This window comes from Bombina bombina, chromosome 4 (genome assembly GCF_027579735.1).
Source record: "Bombina bombina isolate aBomBom1 chromosome 4, aBomBom1.pri, whole genome shotgun sequence".
In the NCBI taxonomy this organism is placed as follows: domain Eukaryota; kingdom Metazoa; phylum Chordata; class Amphibia; order Anura; family Bombinatoridae; genus Bombina; species Bombina bombina.
This window is the reverse complement of record NC_069502.1, coordinates 747,520,355-747,542,829: the sequence shown is the minus strand read 5'-3', so window position 1 is coordinate 747,542,829 and position 22,475 is coordinate 747,520,355. Positions and strand designations below refer to the sequence as shown.

At 41.3% G+C, this 22,475-nt stretch overlaps 1 protein-coding gene across 2 annotated transcripts in view; it reads left to right on the top strand.

Annotated features, from left to right (window-relative positions):
• Positions 1-22,475, top strand: part of AHCTF1 (AT-hook containing transcription factor 1) — a 178,983-nt gene that overhangs the window by 53,825 nt on the left and 102,683 nt on the right. For both annotated transcript variants that reach the window (XM_053711010.1, XM_053711009.1), the window contains exons 24-28: positions 62-209; positions 300-444; positions 5,931-6,035; positions 6,191-6,401; positions 16,649-16,849. In XM_053711010.1, coding sequence (XP_053566985.1) covers positions 62-209; positions 300-444; positions 5,931-6,035; positions 6,191-6,401; positions 16,649-16,849 — 810 coding nt within the window. The remainder of the gene's footprint in view (positions 1-61; positions 210-299; positions 445-5,930; positions 6,036-6,190; positions 6,402-16,648; positions 16,850-22,475) is intronic.

The following is a 22,475-nucleotide window of genomic DNA, read 5'->3' as shown; positions in this document are numbered from 1 at the left end:
TAACTTATTCTTATTCATACAAAAAAAAGTCAGCAGTGCCTAAAATATTGCCTTTGAACAGAATGATTGTGATCGTCGTCTTCGTGAGAGGACGGTTGTGAGAAATTCTATTATGGATCAGTATGGAAAGATACTTCCTAGAGTGCAGCGGACTCTGGCAAATGAGAGAGCCAAACCCTACTCTTTATCATCTCTGGTTTGGAGAGAAGGTAGTTAATGTTTACTTGTAAAAAATGTTTGTTTCTGCAGCATCAGATTCTGTGTAATGACGTCATTTATTTTAACTTTCTCCCCCTAAGTCTCGCGACCCAAACCTTTGTCCACTATGGCAAAAAAAGCTGCAGCTGGAAATGTAATAACCAAAGCCAACTTCATAAGTAATGTTCTGTCAAAAATAAGGGAAGTGTCTGTTGCGAATGAAAAGGAATTCTCGCCTTACAAAAGGTACGATTTTAAATATTTGTTGATTGATTAAATGGTTGTTGTAATACCACTATAAACCATAGCTCTAATGAACCACTGGAATATAGGCATTATTATTATTATTATTATTCTTTATTTATAAAGCGCCAACAGATTCCGCAGCGCTGCCCATGGGTACAAGGATAACAGTACAGTGGAGAAACAATACGATAAGACACAACATTTTACAGACAAATACAGGGGGAATTGAGGGCCCTGTTCCCGTGGGAACTTACAATCTAGATGAGGTAGAACTTAAAGGGCCACTAAACCCAAAATCTTTCTTTCATGATTCAGATAGAGAATAGAAATTTAAACAACATTACAATTTACTTCCATTATTTATTTTGCTTCATTTTTTAAATATCCTTAGTTGAAGAAAACCAATGCACATGGGTGAGCCAATCACACGAGGCTTCTATGTGCAGCAACCAATCAGCAGCTAGTGAGCATATCTAGATATGCTTTTCATCAAAGAATATCAAGAGAATAAAACAAATTCGATAATAAAACAAATTAGATAATAGAAGTAAATTAGAAAGATGTTTAAAATTGCATTCTCTTTCTAAATCATAAAAGAAAAAATGTGGGTGGCATGTCCCTTTAAGGGACAGTAGAATGAAATTTAAACTTAAAGGGACATGAAACCCAAAAAATTTCTTTCATGATTTAGATAAAGAATATAATTTTAAACAACTTTCCAATTAACGTCTATTTAATTTGCTTCCTTCACTTTTTATCCTTTGCTGAAAGGTTAATCTAGGCAAGCTCAGGGGCAGCAGAGAACCTAGGCTCTAGCTGTTGATTGGTGGCTGCATATATATATTAATTGTGATTGGCTCACCCATGTGTTCAGTCAGCAACCAGTAGTGCATTGCTGCTTCTTCAACAAATGATATCAAGAGAATGAAACAGAATAGATAGTAGAAGTAAATTAGAAAGTTGTTTAAAATTGTATTGTCAATCTGAATCATGAAAAACATGTTTTTGTGTTTCATGTCCCTTTTAAGGGATTGAATAGAGGATGATATCTTAAACAACTTTCTTTTGTACGTCTATTATCAGATTTGCTTTGTTCACTTGGTGTCCTTTGTTAAAAAGTAGGTGAGCTTAGCAAAGTGCATGTGTCTTTAGCCATCGGCAGCAGTGTTTGCAAAAATATTTATAGCAGTGTTATACATAGTTACAAACACTACTGCTATAGACACGTGCATGCTCCTATCAGCCTACCTAGGTTTATTGTTCAGCAAAGGGTACCAAGAGAACAAAGCAAGATTGATAAAAGAACTAGACTGGAAAGTTGTTTAAAATTGCATGTTCTATCTGACTCATGAAACTTTAATTTTGAATTTACTGTCCATTTAAAGATATTTTTTTTATATTCTTTGTGATTTTTTTTTCTTCTTCACATTTCCCTATTACACTTCCTATGTTTATCTCTAAAGCCTTCATGTTCATGCCTGATGGAATTAATCCACCTCCTGACAGTGATGCTTTACCTTGTATATTAATCTTGTAAACACAAACTTTGTGACTTATGTTTGCAAGCCTATTTATAAAAGGGAATGGCTCCTTAAAATGTATTTTTTTTCTCCAACATTGGTGTGTCCGGTCCACGGCGTCATCCTTACTTGTGGGATATTCTCTTCCCCAACAGGAAATGGCAAAGAGTCCCAGCAAAGCTGGTCACAGGATCCCTCCTAGGCTCCGCTCACCCCAGTCATTCTCTTTGCCGTTGCACAGGCAACATCTCCACGGAGATGGTTAAGAGTTTTTTTGGTGTTTAAATGTAGTTTTTATTCTTCTATCAAGTGTTTGTTATTTTAAAATAGTGCTGGTATGTACTATTTACTCTGAAAAAGAAAAAGGATGAAGATTTCTGTTTGGAAGAGGAAGATGATTTTAGCAGACAGTAACTAAAATCGATTGCTGTTTCCACACAGGACTGTTGAGATGAAGTAACTTCAGTTGGGGGAAACAGTTAGCAGACCTTTCTGCTTAAGGTATGACTAGACATATTTCTAACAAGACCATGTAATGCTGGAAGGCTGTCATTTCCCCTCATGGGGACCGGTAAGCCATTTTTCTTAGTTAAACATAAAAGAATAAAGGGCTTCAAAAAGGGCTTCAAAAACTGGTAGACATTTTTCTGGGCTAAAACGATTGCTTTACTAGGCATATTATGCAGATTCTAACTAATAATGGTTATTATAATCTTGGGGATTGTTTAGAAAAACGGCAGGCACTGTGTTGGACACCTTTTTCAGATGGGGGCCTTTTCTAGTTATAGACAGAGCCTCATTTTCGCGCCACTAATGCGCAGTTTTTTTTGGAGAGCAAGGCATGCAGATGCATGTGTGAGGAGCTAAGAATCACTGAAAAAGCTTATAGAAGGCATCATTTGGTATCGTATTCCCCTCTGGGCTTGGTTGGGTCTCAGCAAAGCATATAGCTGGGACTGTATAGGGGTTAAATGTAAAAACGGCTCCGGTTCCGTTATTTTAAGGGTTAAAGCTCTGAAATTTGGTGTGCAATACTTTTAATGCTTTAAGACACTGTGGTGTGGTTTTGAACAATTCCTTCATACTTTTTCACATATTCAGTAATAAAGTGTTTTCAGTTTGAAATTTAAAGTGACAGTAACGGTTTTATTTTAAAACTTTTTTTGTGCTTTGTTGACAAGTTTAAGCCTGTTTAACATGTCTGTACCATCAAATAAGCTATGTTCTATATGTATGAAAGCCAATGTGTCTCCCCATTTAAATTTATGTGATAATTGTGCCTTAGTGTCCAAACAAAGTAAGGACAGTAATGCCACAGATAATGATATTGCCCAAGATGATTCCTCAAATGAGGGGAGTAAACATGATACTACATCATCCCCTACTGTGTCTACACCAGTTATGCCCACACAGGAGGCCCCTAGTACATCTAGTGCGCAAATACTTATTACCATGCAACAATTAACGGCTGTAATGGATAACTCTATAGCAAATCTTTTATCCAAAATGCCTACTTATCAGAGAGAGCGCGATTGCTCTGTTTTAAACACTGAAGAGCAAGAGGACGCTGATGATAATTGTTCTGTCATACCCTCACACCAATCTGAAGGGGCCATGAGGGAGGTTTTGTCTGAGGGAGAAATTTCAGATTCAGGAAAGATTTCTCATCAAGCTGAACCTGATGTTGTGACATTTAAATTTAAATTAGAACATCTCCGCGCACTGCTTAAGGAGGTATTATCTACTCTGGATGATTGTGACAATTTGGTCATTCCAGAGAAGTTATGTAAGATGGACAAGTTCCTAGAGGTTCCGGTGCCCCCCGACGCTTTTCCTATACCCAAGCAGGTGGCGGACATAGTAAATAAAGAGTGGGAAGGGCCCGGCATAACTTTTGTCCCCCCCCCTATATTTAAGAAATTATTTCCTATAGTCGACCCCAGAAAGGACTTATGGCAGACAGTCCCCAAGGTCGAGGGGGCGGTTTCTACTCTAAACAAACGCACTACTATTCCTATCGAAGATAGTTGTGCTTTCAAAGATCCTATGGATAAAAAATTAGAGGGTTTGCTTTAAAAGATTTTTGTTCAGCAAGGTTACCTTCTACAACCAATTTCATGCATTGTTCCTGTCACTACGGCAGCGTGTTTCTGGTTCGAGGAACTAGAAAAGTCGCTCAATAAAGAATCTTCGTATGAGGAGGTTATGGACAGAGTTCAAGCACTTAAATTGGCTAACTCTTTTATTTTAGATGCCGCTTTGCAATTAGCTAGATTAGCGGCGAAAAATTCAGGGTTTGCTATTGTGGCGCGCAGAGCGCTTTGGCTAAAGTCTTGGTCAGCGGATGTGTCTTCCAAGACAAAATTGCTTAACATTCCTTTCAAGGGTAAAACATTATTTGGACCTGATTTGAAAGAGATTATTTCAGACATCACTGGGGGAAAGGGCCACGCCCTCCCACAGGATAGGTCTTTTAAGGCTAAAAATAAGCCTAATTTTCGTCCCTTTCGCAGAAACGGACCAGCCTCTAATTCTACATCCTCTAAGCAAGAGGGTAATACTTCACAACCCAAACCAGCCTGGAAACCAATGCAAGGCAGGAACAAGGGTAAGCAGGCGAATCACAGCTCACTCCACTAGGGCTGTGGCTTCCACATGGGCCTTCAAGAACGAGGCTTCTGTTGATCAGATATGTAAGGCAGTGACTTGGTCTTCACTGCACACTTTTGCCAAATTTTACAAATTTGATACTTTTGCTTCTTCGGAGGCTATTTTTGGGAGAAAGGTTTTGCAAGCTGTGGTGCCTTCCGTTTAGGTGACCTGATTTGCTCCCTCCCTTCATCCGTGTCCTAAAGCTTTGGTATTGGTTCCCACAAGTAAGGATGACGCCGTGGACCGGACACACCAATGTTGGAGAAAACAGAATTTATGCTTACCTGATAAATTACTTTCTCCAACGGTGTGTCCGGTCCACGGCCCGCCCTGGTTTTTTTAATCAGGTCTGATGAATTATTTTCTCTAACTACAGTCACCACGGTATCATATGATTTCTCCTATATATATTTCCTCCTGTCCGTCGGTCGAATGACTGGGGTGGGCGGAGCCTAGGAGGGATCATGTGACCAGCTTTGCTGGGACTCTTTGCCATTTCCTGTTGGGGAAGAGAATATCCCACAAGGATGACGCCGTGGACCGGACACACCGTTGGAGAAAGTAATTTATCAGGTAAGCATAAATTCTGTTTTTTTACTGCCTTAACTTCATGGTGTCTACATTATCTTCATTTAAAGGGACACTCAGGTCAAATTAAACTTTCATGATTCAAATACATCATGTCATTTTAAACAACTTTCCAATTTACTTTCATTAAAAAAAAATATGCACAATCTTTTATATTTACACTTTTTGAGTCACCAGGTCCTACTGAGCATGTGCAAAACTTCACAGCATATACGTATATGCATTTGTGATTGGCTGATGGCTGTCACATGGTACAGGGGGAGTATATACATACCTTTGAAATGTGTTAGAAAAAAAATCTACTACTCATGTGAAGTTCAGACTAAGTGCTATGGCATTGTCTTGTTATCATGCAGTTGTTAATTATGCACATCTACTGTGTTTACTGGTTCTTAAATGGTGGTTTTGCTAGAGCATTGTTGGCAAACCTTTTGAAAACCAGACTTTTTTCTTCTTTCTTTATTATGATGGGTCTTAGGAACATCCTAGATAGGAGGGGACAATTTGAAAGAACCATTTTTGGTTCACTATTTACATTGTTAGTGTCTGGCAGGTGAAACCTGCATTTGAGTAGTACAGATAATTTAATTGTCTTGATGTTTTGATAAGGAAGTCTTTTCAGCTATTTTATTGATGTTGCTCGTTTCTAACATAGTGTTTTGAACTGGGGACAATTAACTGAATCTCAAAGTGACAGTTAACTTAACAGTGCTTTCTTTTGTTTAGCTTAGATATTGAGGAGGCATCTCCAATAAACATCCCTCGTCAAGATATAGATGTTCCTGATGCATTTTTTGGAACACCCATAAGCAATTCAAAGAGGATATCCAGGTTAGTTTTGATTACCCTTTTCATCCTTCTTACCTTTAAAATAATACGTGAGCAGTTGTAATAAAACATATATTTTTTTTTTCAATCAATGTAGATCAATTTCTTAAACACTGAATATGTTGCATAAATATTTCAAATCTGTGGTTATTTTGAAGGTTATTGGATTCTGTAGTTCATCCTGTTTTGGTTGAGCCTTCCCCCGTCACACCCTCCAGCTCAGAGCCCAATCTCCAGACACCTCGTAAACCATCTCCATTGATTGTGACATCTAGTCCAGTGCAGTCAAGCCTGAGGAAGCTTGTACAGTTGAGAGGCACTGCCAAGGCAGCAGAATTTAACCTATTGGAGACCCCTCTTGTTGTTCGGGTACGTAATCCTAACTATATAGGTTTTTTTTTCTGTGCATTGGAAGCTTTTATACGTTTTTTTATATATATGATTAAAACATTTTTGCATATTTACAAGATGATTGCCCCCATTATTGTATCTATATTGGTGTGTTTAGCACATACATATTGTAATTCAACAACCTTGTTTCATGGTTCAGATATAGTATGTAATTTTAAGAAACCTTCTAATTTACTCCTATTATCAATTTTTCTTCGTTCTCATGCAATCTTTTTTTTCTTTCCAGTGGTATGGAGAGTCCACAATTCCATTCAATTACTGTTGGAAATTCAGCATCTGGCCCCCAGGAGGCGGCAAAGACACCCAGCAAAGCTTTAAGTATCCTCCCACTTCCCATAATCCCCAGTCATTCTCCCAGTGCGAAGATAGTGCTTTGAAGAAGTCCTTTTATGGGTTGTTTCCCTTTAAGACAGGACGGGGTAATGCTGTGTCCATGTAATCCTCTTGAGTAAGAGTATTGGTAGCTGTTAGCTGCTGGAGGTCGAAGGGTAGTCTCTGTTCTCTCTCCAGCAATCTATGCTAACACCCCACCCAGCAAACCAGGGTTAGTTACTCTGCTTTTCCCTTGCTTCAGGTCCCTGTCAGGATGAAGTTGACAGACCTGGAACTAATGAGAAGAATGAAGGCTTCTAACCGTGAGTCTCTGTATCCCTTGTCTCCATGGCTTGTCTAATTGTTGCATGTCTGAGGGTAGGGGACTTGTTCATAATTATTGCTGGGTATCCTCCTGTGGGGTGGGCAATTAGGGAAGGTGACATTGTGGACTCTTATTTATCTATGGCTTTTAGTGAAGCATATTGTGCTATTGTGCTCCCTCTCAGTGGCGGATAATCTGTCTCTTTTTGACTAAGTGGATTAGAGACCACTGCACACCAGTATTCCAATATTTAAAGGGACAGTCAACACCAGAATGTGTTGTTTAAAAAGATAATCCCTTTATTACCCATTCCCCAGTTTTGCATAACCAACACTGTTATATTAATATACTTTTTACCTCTGTGATTAACTTGTATCTAAGCATCTTCTGACAGCCCCCTAAATACATGACATTTTATTTATTATCAAATGACTTGCATTTTAGCCAATTAGTGCAGTGTCTGCCACAAACCACGGGCGTGATCACAATGTTATCTATATGACTCACATGAACTAGCTCTCCCCTGTTGTGAAAAGCAAATAAAAAAAGCATGTGATAAGAGGCGGCCTTCAAGGTCTTAGAAATTATCATATGAGCCTTCCTAAGTTTAGCTTTCAACTAAGAATACCATGCGAAGATAGCACAATTGGTGATAAAAGTAAATTGGAAAGTTGTTTAAAATGACATACCCTATTTGCAACAGGAGTTGTTTTTTAATTGACTGTCCCTTTAATTAAGGTCTGCAGATTCATAATCCTCTCAATTTGGGATTTATATGCGGCTTTACTACAGAGACCCTTTAAGGGTTAATTTTATTTGATACCATTACCCTGTTAGGGTTTATATAGTAAGAAATTTTTTTATGTGGATTTCTCTTAATTTTAGTTCTGACGTCATCACTTTATGTGGGTTATGGGGTCATAGACAGCTCCCGCCTTTCCACATATGGTGGAGGAATTTCCTAACTTAGTACTCCCACATAGTATTTAGGAATGTCATACAATGTGGCATCCTAGTTTAAGCTTTCCCTTCAGGGTTTTTAAGCTAGCAATTCCGGTTCCTCTGTCCTAACCATTAGGAGCCGGTACATTTAGAGTGCACAGTAAGCAGCTGTTACGAAATAAATGACAGTGCGACTCCGACTTTACTATTAAGCCATCATTGGTAACTTGAAGGGGCCAGAGGTTTAACTGCCCTGCTTTGGGGGGCAGGAACATTTTCCCTTCAGGAGCGAAGAGTCTGGAAAGTCTGCTCTAATGTACTCCCCTTTCCCTATATTACACACACTCAAGGAATCTGCATGTTTGTTAGATTTTCCCTATTCTAACAGGGATAAGTCCTGTTGCAGGCTGACATTCTGCTGCACTCTAGGGGATTCTGTGTGTTGCGGCGCTGCGACACGGAAGTGTTTTCTTGCATCACTCTGGAAATTATGGAGTTATAACGGACGTCAAGGGTTAATTTTTAGCTACACGAGCCCTGCGTGCTTTTTAGCTAGACATGTACTGATGGGCCACAGGTTTAATGGGTGGCTACAGGTAAATCAATACTGCTATTTTTTTGCGAAGCGGTTGCACTTCTGGGTTGGATTCGTCAATTATTCTGCTTTACGTGGAATAATGTGATTTGCAGACATAGACACACAAGCCCTATTTGATGTATTAAATCTGTGCCACAGGTCAGACCTATGCCGTACAAATATGTATTATGGGTTGGGGCTTGAGACTGGCGGCGGTGGGGTTAAGGTTCCCGCCACAGGTCTGCCGGCAGAGGGTGAAAGGCTGTGTGGAGATTGATGATTAGTCCTCTCTAAGGGACTTTGTCTCTCTACCCAGGCGAATAAACCAGGGACATGCCAGAAGTATCACTAGGTCTGGCGCTCATGTCTCTCTAATTGAGTCTCTAGGTTTTCCTTGGCGCAAGGACCCTTAACCTAGAGGATTTGGAGAGGGGTTTGTCTGATAGTTCTTTATAAGGACAGATCTCTTCCCTTTCAGTTTGGCAGATGCTCGTAATGGTTAGTTCCACTGATCCTGAAGCAGAAGGTTGTGGGTTTGGACCCAGGTGAAGCTTCTTTTTTTTCTTATCTGGGGTGTGCTTGTGGTGCCGGCTAGCATTCCTAAGCAGAGATGGTTTAAAGTCTGGTCTTTCTCTTGTAAAGGTGTATCCAGTCCACGGGTTCATCCATTACTTGTGGGATATTCTCCTTCCCAACAGGAAGTTGCAAGAGGACACCCACAGCAGAGCTGTCTATATAGCTCCTCCCCTAACTGCCACCCCCAGTCATTCTCTTGCAAGCTCTCTACAAGAAAGGAAGTATCAAGAGATATGTGGTGACTTAGTGTAGTTTTACCTTCAATCAAAAGTTTATTTTTAAACGGTACCAACGTTGTACTGTTTCACTCTCAGGCAGAAATTGGAAGAAGAATCTGCCTGGAGGTTGATGATCTTAGCGGTTTGTAACTAAGGTCCATTACTGTTCTCACACATAACTGAAGAGTATGGAAAGAAAACTTCAGTTGGGGGGACGGTTGGCAAATCACCTGATTTGAGGTATGTTCAGTATATTTTTTTCTAGAGAGATGATAAAGTCTAGAAAATGCTGACAGTGCCTGATATATTTGAGGTAAGCCTGATACAGTGATTTAACAGCGACTGGGATCATGCTTACAAGATAAGGGTAATTTTTATGTTATCTCATAGTACCTAGTTTTCCACACAGCTGTTATTTTACTCCTAGGAGTAGTTTTTTATGGCCCTCTGACTGCATGGTGGGAGGGGCCTATTTTTGCACACTTTATGCGCAGTTATTATACAGACTGAGACATCCAGCTTCCCTAAAGGAGTCCTCTGGCATCTAGGACCACTATAGAGGGGTTCTTTCCTGCAAAAATCGTGTTTAAGGGCAGGTAGGAGCCACAGTAGAGCTGTGGCAGTGTGTTTGGCTGTTTTTTAACGGTTTTACCGTTTTTCTAATCCGTTTTTGGGCCTAAGGGGTTAATCATCCATTTGCAAGTGGGTGCAATGCTGCTTTAGTCTCTTGTACACACTGTAAACATTTCGTAGAGTTTACTGCTTTTTAACACTGATTTGCAGTTTATATGGTAGTTTTTTTCTCTTAAAGGTACAGTACTGTTTTTGTTTAATTGCTTTTCACATTTATTAAAGTGTTTTCCAAGCTTGCTGGTCTCATTAATAGTCTGTTAAACATGTCTGACATAGAAGAAACTCCTTGTTCATTATGTTTAGAAGCCATTGTGGAACCCCCTATTAGAATGTGTACCAAATGCATTGACCTTTCTATAAGTTATAAAGACCATATTATGGCTTTTAAAGATTTATCACCAGAGGTTTCTCAGACTGACAAAAGGGAGGTTAAACCACCTAGCTCTCCCAATATGTCAGAACCTATATCTCCCGCGCAAGTGACGCCAAGTACATCTGGCACGTCCAATGCGTTTACCTTACAAGACATGGCGGCAGTTATGAATCATACCCTCACAGAGGTATAGTCCAAACTGCCAGGGTTACAAGGAAAGCGAGACAGCTCTGGGGCTAGAATAAATGCAGAGCTTTCTGACGCTTTAGTAGCTATGTCTGATATACCCTCACAATGTACAGAAGCCGAAGCAGGAGAGCTTCTATCTGTGGGTGACATTTCTGATTCAGGGAAGGCGTTTCTTCAGTCTGACTCTGAAATGACAGCATTTAAATTTAAACTTGAACACCTCCGCGTGTTGCTCAGGGAGGTTTTAGCGACTCTGGATGACTGTGACACCATCGTAGTCCCAGAGAAGTTGTGTAAAATGGACAAATTCTTTGCTGTGCCTGTTTACACTGATGTTTTTCAAATCCCTAAGAGATTTTCAGAAATGATTACGAAGGAATGGGATAGACCAGGTATACCGTTCTCTCCCCCTCCTGCCTTTAAAAAGATGTTTCCCATAGATGCCGCTACACGGGACTCGTGGCAGACGGTCCCTAGGGTGGAGGGAGCAGTCTCTACCCTAGCTAAGCGTACAACTATCCCCGTCGAGGACAGTTGTGCTTTCCTAGATCCAATGGATAAAAAACTAGAGGGTTTCCTTAAGAAAATCTTTATACAAAAAGGTTTTATTCTCCAGCCTCTTGCATGCATTGCCCCAGTCACTGCTGCAGCGGCTTTCTGGTTCGAGTCTCTTGAAGAGGCTGTACAGGTGGAGACCCCGTTGGATGATATCCTAGACAGGCTTAAAACTCTTAAGTTAGCCAATTCATTTATTTCTGACGCCGTTTTTCATTTAACAAAGCTAACTGCTAAGAATTCAGGTTTTGCCATTCAGGCGCGTAGGGCGCTATGGATTAAATCCTGGTCAGCTGACGTTACTTCAAAGTCTAAGCTTCTTAACATCCCCTTCAAAGGGCAGACCCTATTTGGGCCTGGATTGAAGGAGATCATTTCTGATATTACTGGAGGAAAAGGCCACGCCCTTCCCCAGGATAGATCCAACAAATCAAGGACCAAACAGACCAATTTTCGTTCCTTTCGAAACTTCAAGAGTGGCGCAGCTTCAACTTCCTCTGCTGCAAAACAAGAAGGAAATTTTGCCCAGTCCAAGCCAGTCTGGAAACCTAATCAGGCTTGGAACAAGGGAAATCAGGCCAAAAAACCTGCTGCTGCCTCTAAGACAGCATGAAGGAGTAGCCCCCGATCCGGGACCGGATCTAGTTGTGGGCAGACTTTCTCTCTTCGCCCAGGCTTGGGCAAGAGACGTCCAGGATCCCTGGGCTCTGGAGATTGTTTCCCAGGGATATCTTCTGGATTTCAAAGCCTCATCTCCAAAGGGGAGATTTCATCTCTCACAATTATCTGCAAACCAGATAAAGAGAGGCATTCTTACGCTGTGTTTAAGACCACCTGGTCATGGGAGTGATCCACCCAGTTCCAAGGGAGGAACAGGGGCAGGGATTCTGTTCAAATCTGTTCGTAGTTCCCAAAAAAGAGGGAACTTTAAGACCAATCTTGGATCTCAAGATCTTAAACAAATTTCTCAGGGTCCCATCCTTCAAGATGGAGACTATTCGAACCATCCTACCTATGATCCAGGAGGGTCAATATGACTACCGTGGATCTAAAGGATGCTTATCTCCACATTCCGATACAGAGATCATCATCGGTTTCTCAGGTTTGCCTTCCTAGACAGGCATTACCAGTTTGTGGCTCTTCCCTTCGGGTTAGCCATGGCACCAAGAATCTTTACAAAGGTTCTAGGGTCCCTACTGGCGGTTCTAAGGCCACGAGGCATAGCGGTGGCTCCTTACCTAGACGACATTCTGATACAGGCGTCGACTTTTCAAATCGCCAAGTCCCATACAGACATTGTTCTGGCATTCCTGAGGTCTCACGGGTGAAAGGTGAACGAAGAAAAGAGTTCTCTCCCCTCTCACAAGAGTTTCCTTCCTAGGAACTCTGATAGATTCAGTAGAAATGAAGATTTTTCTGACAGAAGTCAGGTTGTCAAAACTTCTAACTTCCTGCCGTGCTCTTTATTCCACTTCTCAGCCGTCAGTGGCTCAGTGTATGGAAGTAATCGGCTTAATGGTAGCGGCAATGGACATAGTTCCGTTTGCCCGCCTACATCTCAGACCGCTGCAATTTTGCATGCTCAGTCAGTGGAATGGGGATTACACAGATTTGTCCCCACTGCTAAATCTGGATCAGGATTCCAGGGATTTTCTTCTCTGGTGGCTATCTCGGGTCCATCTGTCCAGGGGAATGAGCTTCCGCAGGCCAGAATGGACTATAGTGACGACAGATGCCAGCCTTCTGGGCTGGGGCGCAGTCTGGAACTCCCTGAAGGCTCAGGGCTCGTTGTCTCAGGAGGAAGCCCTCCTTCCGATAAACATTCTGGAACTAAGAGCGATATTCAATGCTCTTCAGGCTTGGCCTCAGCTAGCTGCGGTCAGGTTCATCAGATTTCAGTCGGACAACATCACGACTGTAGCCTATATCAACCATCAGGGGGGTACAAGGAGCCCCCTGGCGATGATGGAGGTTTCAAAGATAATTCTATGGGCAGAGGTTCACTCTTGCCATCTCTCAGCTATCCATATCCCAGGAGTAGAGAACTGGGAGGCGGATTTCCGAAGTCGGCAGACTTTTCATCCGGGGGAGTGGGAGCTCCATCCGGAGGTATTTGCCCAGTTGATTCAACTATGGGGCAAACCAGAACTGGATCTCATGGCGTCTCGTCAGAACGCCAAGCTTCCTCGTTACGGGTCCAGGGATCCCAAGGCAGCGCTGATAGATGCTCTAGCAGCGCCCTCGTCCTTCAACCTGGCTTATGTGTTTCCACTGTTTCCTCTGCTCCCTCGTCTGATTGCCAAGATCAAGCAGGAGAGAGCTTCAGTGATTTTGATAGCTCCTGCGTGGCCACGCAGGACTTGGTATGCAGATCTGGTGGACATGTCATCCTTTCCACCATGGACTCTGCCGCTGAGGCAGTACCTTCTACTTCAAGGTCCTTTCAAACATCCAAATCTAATTTCTCTGCGTCTGACTGCTTGGAGATTGAACGCTTGATTCTATCAAAGCGTGGTTTTTCCGAGTCGGTCATTGATACCTTAATTCAGGCTCGAAAGCCTGTCACCAGGAAAATTGATCATAAGATATGGTGTAAATATCTTCATTGGTGTGAATCCAAGGGTTACTCATGGAGTAAAGTCAGGATTCCTAGAATCTTATCCTTTCTCCAAGAGGGATTGGAGAAAGGATTGTCTGCTAGTTCCTTAAAGGGACAGATTTCTGCTCTGTCTATTCTTTTGCACAAACGTCTGGCTGAGGTTCCAGACGTTCAGGCGTTTTGTCAGGCTTTAGTTAGAATTAAGCCTGTGTTTAAACCTGGTTCTTAAAGTTCTTCAAGGGGTTCCGTTTGAACCTTTGCATTCCATAGATATTAAACTTTTATCTTGGAAAGTTCTGTTTCTAGTAGCTATCTCTTCGGCTCGAAGAGTTTCGGAGTTATCTGCTTTACAGTGTGATTCCCCTTATCTGATTTTCCATGTAGATAAGGTAGTTTTGCGTACCAAACCTGGGTTTCTTCCTAAGGTGGTATCTAATAAGAACATCAATCAGGAGATTGTTGTTCCACCATTATGTCCTAATCCTTCCTACAAGAAGGAACGTCTTTTACACAATCTTGATGTGGTTCGTGCTTTAAAGTTTTATTTACAAGCTACGAAGGATTTTCGTCAAACATCTGCTTTGTTTGTTGTCTACTCTGGACAGAGGAGGGTCCAAAAGGCTTCAGCAACTTCTCTTTCTTTTTGGCTGAGAAGCATAATCCGCTTAGTTTATGAGACTGCTGGCTAGCAGCCTCCTGAAAGAATTACAACGCATTCCACTAGAGCGGTGGCTTCCACATGGGCTTTTAAAAATGAGGCCTCTGTTGAACAGATTTGTAAGGCGGCAACTTGGTCTTCGCTTCACACTTTTTCTAAATTCTACAAATTCGATACTTTTGCTTCTTCGGAGGCTATTTTTGGGAGAAAGGTCTTACAGGCAGTGGTGCCTTCCGTTTAAGTTCCTGCCTTGTCCCTCCCTTCATCCGTGTCCTAAAGCTTTGGTATTGGTATCCCACAAGTAATGGATGAACCCGTGGACTGGATACACCTTTACAAGCGAAAACAAAATTTATGCTTACCTGATAAATTTATTTCTCTTGTGGTGTATCCAGTCCACGGCCCGCCCTGTCATTTTAAGGCAGGTGTTTTTTATTTTTAAACTACAGTCACCACTGCACCCTATAGTTTCTCCTTTTTTCTTGCTTGTCTTCGGTCGAATGACTGGGAGTGGCAGTTAGGGGAGGAGCTATATAGACAGCTCTGCTGTGGGTGTCCTCTTGCAACTTCCTGTTGGGAAGGAGAATATCCCACAAGTAATGGATGAACCCGTGGACTGGATACACCACAAGAGAAATAAATTTATCAGGTAAGCATAAATTTTGTTTTGTTCAGGTGCTGGTTAAGTATCAGGCCTGTGTTTCAATGCTCTTTCCTGGATCCTTAATTTGGTTCTTTGTATTTGAACCTAAGATTTTGTTGAGTTTTGGTTAGCCTTTTCTATTACTCGTTGACTTTTAGATTTGTCAGCCTTTTCCGTGTGACCCTCTTTATCTTGTTGTCAGTACAGAGGGGGGTCATTCTCCGTCCTAATTAGACCTCCTTCCCAAGGGGGTTCTGACCGTACTATTAGTCAGGGGATTGTTGTCCCATTCTTCTGTCCTAATCCTTCTTTTCAGAAGGAACGTTTGTTTCTCACCCTGAATGAGGTTTGTATTCTAGAGTTCTTTTCCAATCTACTAAAGGAGTTGAGACGTTCTGTGAATACTTTCTTTTTGACTGAGGGCTGTCTTTCATTTGCTTATGGACAACTGGACAGCAGCCTTCTTCCGGAGAGGTTTCGTAGTCCTGTGTCTTTCAGGATGAAGCTTCCAGGGCACAGATCGGTAACACTTCTTTGTCTTCCTTGCTTGCTTTTTATCTTTTTTAAAACATTGATCTTTTTGCCTCAACGGAGGTTCTTTTGGGAGAAAGGTGCTTCAAGTGGGGGTGCCTTCAGTTTAGGTCTGCCTGCCTGTAATTCTCCCTCCCTATCCATTCTGTGTCCTCTCTGGCTTGGGTATTCTTTTCCCAATAGTAATTGAATGGAATTTGTGGACTCTCCATGACATTGCAAAGAAAACAAAATGTCTGCTTATCTGATTATTTTCTTTCCTGGCATGGAGAGTACACGACCCGCCCTTTTATTATTTTAAGGCGACCTTTAATTTAGTGTAATCTTCAGGCACCTCTATACCCCTAGTGTTACTCTTTCTCTTTCCTTTTCTCTCGGCTGAATGACTGGGGATTATGGGAAGTGGGGAGGATACTTAAAGCTTTGCTGGGGTGTCTTTGCCTCCTCCAGGTGGTCAACAGTAATTGAATGGAATTGTGGACTCTCCGTGCTTGCTGATTGGAGGCTAAATGTAGCAAACCAATCAGCAAGCTCTACCCAGTTTCTGAACCAAAAATGGGCCGGCTCTTAACCTTGCATTCCTGCTTTTTCAAATAAAGATAGAAAGAAAACGAAGAAAAAATGGATAATAAACGTAAATTAGAAAGTTGCTTAAAATTGCATGCTCTATCTGAATCATGAAAGAAAAAATTTGTGTTTAGTATCCCTTTAAGTTGTGCTGTTTCTCTCCAACACTTGAAACAGCTAGGTAAAGTAATGTAATCTGTGAAGTTGTAGCATCACAGCCACGGGTGTGCTGTCAATATCTTCAAACCATTTAAGTAGTTTGTGGTCACGCTATCCAAATACGAAAGATGTGTGCAGTAAAATAGTATTGAAACCCCACCAATAGCCTAGATGTATGTCATCTTAAAATAGGTGAAAACTAAATTTGCATGTACTGGCGCCAGGTTTGAATCTATAGATATGTTGCATATAACGTTTTAATGGTAGGTCAGCTTTATTATATAAGTAACTTCATGATGTTGGCCATTCTGGATCTTCTTTTTTTCAGTAGTTGTTTTTTCTTCATAGAAAGCCAAGGCTTTGGCAGCAAGCACATCATCTTCTGGCTTTACTGGTTTCACCCCTCAGTCTATTCTGAGGCCCAGTGTCCGTGCAACTCCTTTGGCTTCTCCTTCTGCATCCCCAGGAAGATCTGTTACTCCTCCCTTGCGACCCAAAGAAACCAAAATCTCTTTTATGGAGGAGATTAGTAATAAATGGACGAAGGGGGTAAGACTGTCAATTCTTATTTAAATAGAACACTGACCAATAGTTAATGGTACTACCTTTTTGATACACAAACAAATGTGCTAAATGTCTTGGTCATGCTAGCCACTCCACCAATCAAGGGTCTTAATGGACATTAAATTAAATTCTTATACGTGCATTATATTACTGTAGTAATAACATGCAAACTAATGAATGCACACTACATATTTTTATTATTCTTAACCATTTTATAATTTAAGTGAAATTTCCATTTAACACTAATTCAATTCTGCTGCTTTTAAATGATTCCAAAACTTTTTGTTTTTTAGTAAACACCGGGAACACATTTCAATAAACAAAGATGCATATATTATAAAGTACCTATTTTTAAACTCAAACGATGTTTCTAAGCATTATAATATTAATTCATCATTTTCGGCTATGACATCGTTCAAGACAACCCTTTTAAAATGGGTAGTGCATTATAGAAATCCATTTCCAATCCGATGACTATTTCTAGCATATAATAAATTTACTTTAGCGTCACCATACGCATGCGTAATGCGATCCATACATTTACGCATGCGCATACCCCCTCCTTTGTTATGTTAATTTCAATAATGATTGAATTTCTTCTAGATATTTTCAGGGAGATTCGCGCAGCGCTCTTACCTGCTCTATGCAGTGTAGTCATCAGCTCTGTCTAACATTGATACAGCCGGTCTGCTGTATTGATGTGACTGATGTAGAGTATGACGATTGAGCAGTTTGTGCATGCGCATAGCTGCAATATTCGGCCATTATCATAACCTGGGTTAAGAGTATGATTGCGCATAGCGGAAAACTCTGCCATTATCATAACCTGGGTTATCTGTGTTAATTGGAGGATCGGAAATCATAGCCGGCGGTGGGTTTGGAAATATTTCATTTTTCAAAATTGGATTGCGAATGTATGGTACTTCTTTGGAACACAATGTAAGTTACAAAATGATAGAAAATATGTTGATATTGTGATGTCAGATAAAAAAAAAAGGAAATTTATGCTTACCTGATAAATTTATTTCTCTTTTTGACACGATGAGTCCACGGATCATCTTAATTACTAATGGGATATTCACCTCCTGGTCAGCAGGAGGAGGCAAAGAGCACCCACCACAGCAGAGCTATTAAATAGCTCCTCCCTTCCCTCCCACTCCAGTCATTTGACCGAAGTTAGGAAGAGAAAGGAAAAGCCAAGGTGCAGAGGTGTCTGAAGTTTACATAACCCACAACCGGTCTTACAAGAACAGGGCGGGCCGTGGACTCATCGTGTCAAAAAAGAAATACATTTATCATGTAAGCATAAATTTCCTTTTCTTTTTTTGACACAATGAGTCCACGGATCATTTTAATTACTAATGGGATTCAATACCCAAGCTAGAGTACACAGATGTTATGGGAGGGACAAGACAGGGAACCTAAATGGAAGGCACCACTGCTTGAAGAACCTTACTCCCAAAAGCGGCCTCAGCCGAGGCAAAAGTGTCAACTTTGTAGAACTTTGAAAAAGTGTGAAGAAAGGACCAAGTTGCAGCCTTGCAAACCTGTTCCACAGAAGCTTCATTTTTGAAAGCCCATGAGGAAGCAACAGCCCTTGTGGAATGAGCCGTAACCATCTCAGGAGGCTGCTGTCCAGCAGTCTCATATGCAAAACGTATGATACTATTCAGCCAAAAAGAAAGAGAAGTAGCCGTAGCTTTCTGTCCCTTACGTTTTCCTGAGAAAATCGCAAACCAAGAAGAAGACTGACGAAAATCCTTAGTCGCCTGTAAGTAAAACTTTAAGCACGGACCACGTCTAAATTGTGCAGAAGACGTTCTTTCTGAGAAGAAAGATTAGGACACAAAGAAGGAACAACAATCTCCTGATTAATGTTCCTTTTAGAAACAACCTTAGGGCGAAATCCTAGTTTAGTACGTAAAACTACCTTATCTGAATGGAAAATAAGGTAAGGAGAATCGCACTGCAATGCCGAGAGCTCTGACACTCTACTAGCTGAAGAAATAGCAACAAGAAATAGAACTTTCCATCATAACTAAATATCTAAGGAATGCATAGGCTCAAACGGAGCCCCTTGACGAACTTTGAGAACTAAATTAAGACTCCATGGAGGAGTAACTGGTTTGAACACAGGCCTGATCCTGACCAAGGCCTGACAAAACGATTCAACATCTGGGACATTCGCCAGACGTTTGTGTAACAAAATAGATAAAGCAGAGATTTGACCCTTTAAGGAACTCTTCGATAAACCCTTCTCCGAACCCTCTTTGGGAAAAGACAGAATTCTAGGAATCCTAACCTTACTCCATGAGTAGCCCTTGGATTTACACCAAGAAAGATATTTATGCCAAATCTTATGGTAAATCCTTCTAGTCACAGGCTTACAAGCCTGAATCATGGTCTCTATGACCGAATCAGAAAATCCCGCCTGGATAAAATTAAGCGTTCAATCTCCAAGCAGTCGGCTTCAAAGAAACTAGATTTGGATGAAGGAAGGGCCTCTGAATCAGAGGTCCTTCCTCAACAGGAGTCTCCACGCTGGCAGAGATGCCATTTCCACCAGATCCGCATACCAAATCCTGCGAGGCCAAGCCAGAGCTATGAAGATCACCGAAGCCCTCTCCTGTTTGATTCGAGCAATTACCCGAGGAAGGAGCGCACACAGAGGAAATAGGTATGCTAGACTGAATGTCCAAGGGACCGTCAGAGCATCTATCATTTCCGCCTGGGGATCCCTGGACCTCAACCCGTATCTCGGGAGCTTGGCAATCCGTAGAGATGCCAAGAGATCTAATTCCGGCTGACCCCACATGAGAATCAGGCTGGAGAACACTTCCGAATGGAGTTCCTGCTCCCCCGGAAGAAAGGTCTGCCTGCTCAAAAGGTCCCCCTCCCAGATGTCAGCCCTGGGATGTGAATCGCCGACAGGTAGGAAGAGTGGGCTTCCGCCCACTGAATTATCTTGGATACCTCTGTCATCGCTAAGGAACTCTTTCGTTCCTCCCAGATGATCGACGTAAACCATTGAAGGTATATTGTCCGACTGGAGCCTGATGAACTGGACCGAGGCTAATTGAGGCCAGCCCAGGAGAGCCTTGAAGATCGCTCTCAGCTCCAGAATGCTTATAGAAATAGCAGGCTGAAACTGAGTCCAAACTCCCTGGTCTTTTACGGAACTCCAGACTGCTCCTCACCCCCGAAGGCTGGCGACTGTTGTCCTAATCACCCAAAAAGGTCTGCGAAAGCAGGTTCTCTGGGTGGGATGATCCAGAGACAACCACCATGGAAGAGCATCCCTTGTTTCCTGATCCAGTAGCATTCACAGAGACAAATCCGCATAATCTCTGTTCCATTGCCTGAGCTTGCTTAACTGTAGAGTTCTGAGATGGAACCAAACGGGAAAGATGTCTATTGCCACCATAAGCCCGATTACCTCCATGCACTGAGCCACTGATGACCTAAGAGTGTGCTGAAAACAAGACAAGGATCAATAATCTTTGATTTCCTGACTTCCGTCAGAAAAACGTCATTGATAGTGAATCTAACATAGATCCCAGAAAATTAGCTTAAAATTAGGACTCAGGATCTCTGTCCCCGATTTACCTTCCACTCGTGTAGAACGCAGGAAGGATAACACCATGACCGTTAGCGAACCTGTTTGTTGTAACGAAGTCGCCTGGATTAGGAAATTATCTAAATATGGTGCTGCAATGCACCATGAAAATTCTGAAAAGCTGTAGCAAGATGTAATGAAAAAGCCACGAACTAGAAGTATTTGTCCAGAAAGACAAACCATAGAAACTTGCAATGATCCCATAGATAAGAACATGCAGATACCCGTCCTTTAAACTTATCAGGAATTGATCCTCCTGGATCCAAGGAAAGATGGCACGAATAGATTCCACCTAGGACGGTACTGTTTAGATTCTGGAAGTCTAAAATCTGTCTGAAGGCTTCCTCCTCCTTGGGAGCCACCACCAGATTGAAATAAATCTCAGACCCTGTTCCTGAACCGCAGATATCCCTCCCAGGAGGGAGAGGACTCCCACCTATGAAAGGAACCCATTCTCTATCTGATTCCAGATAAATATATATATATATATATATATATATATATATATATATATATATATATATATATATATATATATATATATATATATATATATATATATATATATATATATTGTGTGTGTGTATATATAATGGGTACTTGTAAAGCACGGCAGAATACCCATAAGGGTCTCAAGGTGCTGCTCATGTTATTGACCGTGCTGGAGACTAAACTTGCAACCCTTGGGATGCTACAGAGGTCACCCACAGTGCCCTAGCATGCTGAACTATCTGCCCCAAGCACTATCTGTCCGAATAGAACCAGACAACGCATGAGCTAGTATGCTGCCATAAAAGGCAGTAATACCGACCTGGGATGTCATCTTGAACAAGCCCACTACCCCAATATGTATGGGATCCCGAAAGGGAATAGCTATTCTCTATAGGGATAAAAGTTTCCTGGTCAGTATGGAATTGTCTTCCATGACTCCTTGAGAGGTCCTCTACTAAAAACCTCTCTGTCAATATAGGAAATGGGAATCAAAGTATAATACCCATTCACTTTCATTTCATAGTACCGCATCTTGGTACCACATAAAATTAACAACGACCGAAATGTCGTTCCAGAATAACTAAAAACTCCTTAGTAATAACCGGAGCAGAGATAGCTTAAAACTGAAGATACTACTTCAGTATCAGCGTGAGGAATCATACCGTCAGAATTGAGATCTTACTACCGAAGTATCCCCTTCCTCATGTAACTTGAAGGGAACCTCTAAGCAAGTAGTCTACAGTGACAGAAACCTCACTGAATATTTATTCTTCCTCTTGCACTCTCCCTGCAGCATGGGAAAAGCAGACAACACACCTGACAAGCCCAGATGGAAACTGTCTGGCAAGATAACTCCAGGAGGATTCGAGAAGGAAGCTCAGGGTACTGGATGAATGGATGCTAAGATTTTAGGACACTTGAGGGGAAGGCTGCATAAAATATTGAACATTGCCCGAAAGCTTCAGAAACGTCCAAGGCAATGTCTGCTCTGAATTTTTTTATTTTTTAAAAAAACAAAAACCTTATAGTACATGGAAAACAGAAGGCTTTAGACAATTCACAGAAGTCTCAAGACAAACCGTAAAAATAACCTCCTTATTCACTTTTTATTCAATAAAACTGAATATCATTACCAAAATTACTGTGACTTTAAATGATAAAGAAAACGTTCTAACCTAGTTCCCTTACATTGTACATACCATTAATAAGGAGAAAAAGGACTTTTGGATCCTGTATAACTAACAATTTTGTTTATTAAAAACGGATGGTACTGTCTCTTTAAATGTTAAAAACACTACTTTATTTTTAACACAAAGTCTTTTAGATATATAAGGATCTCCAGACCCCATTTAAATCTTGTAGGGATTTATCCAGACATCGAATGAAAACCTAAATAAATAAATAAATAGTAGTTGTTCTGACTACTGTAATATAATTAGTCATTGCGTGTAAAGCCTCTCTGCTGTACTAACAATACAGCAGAGACGGCATCCAGACTACTCG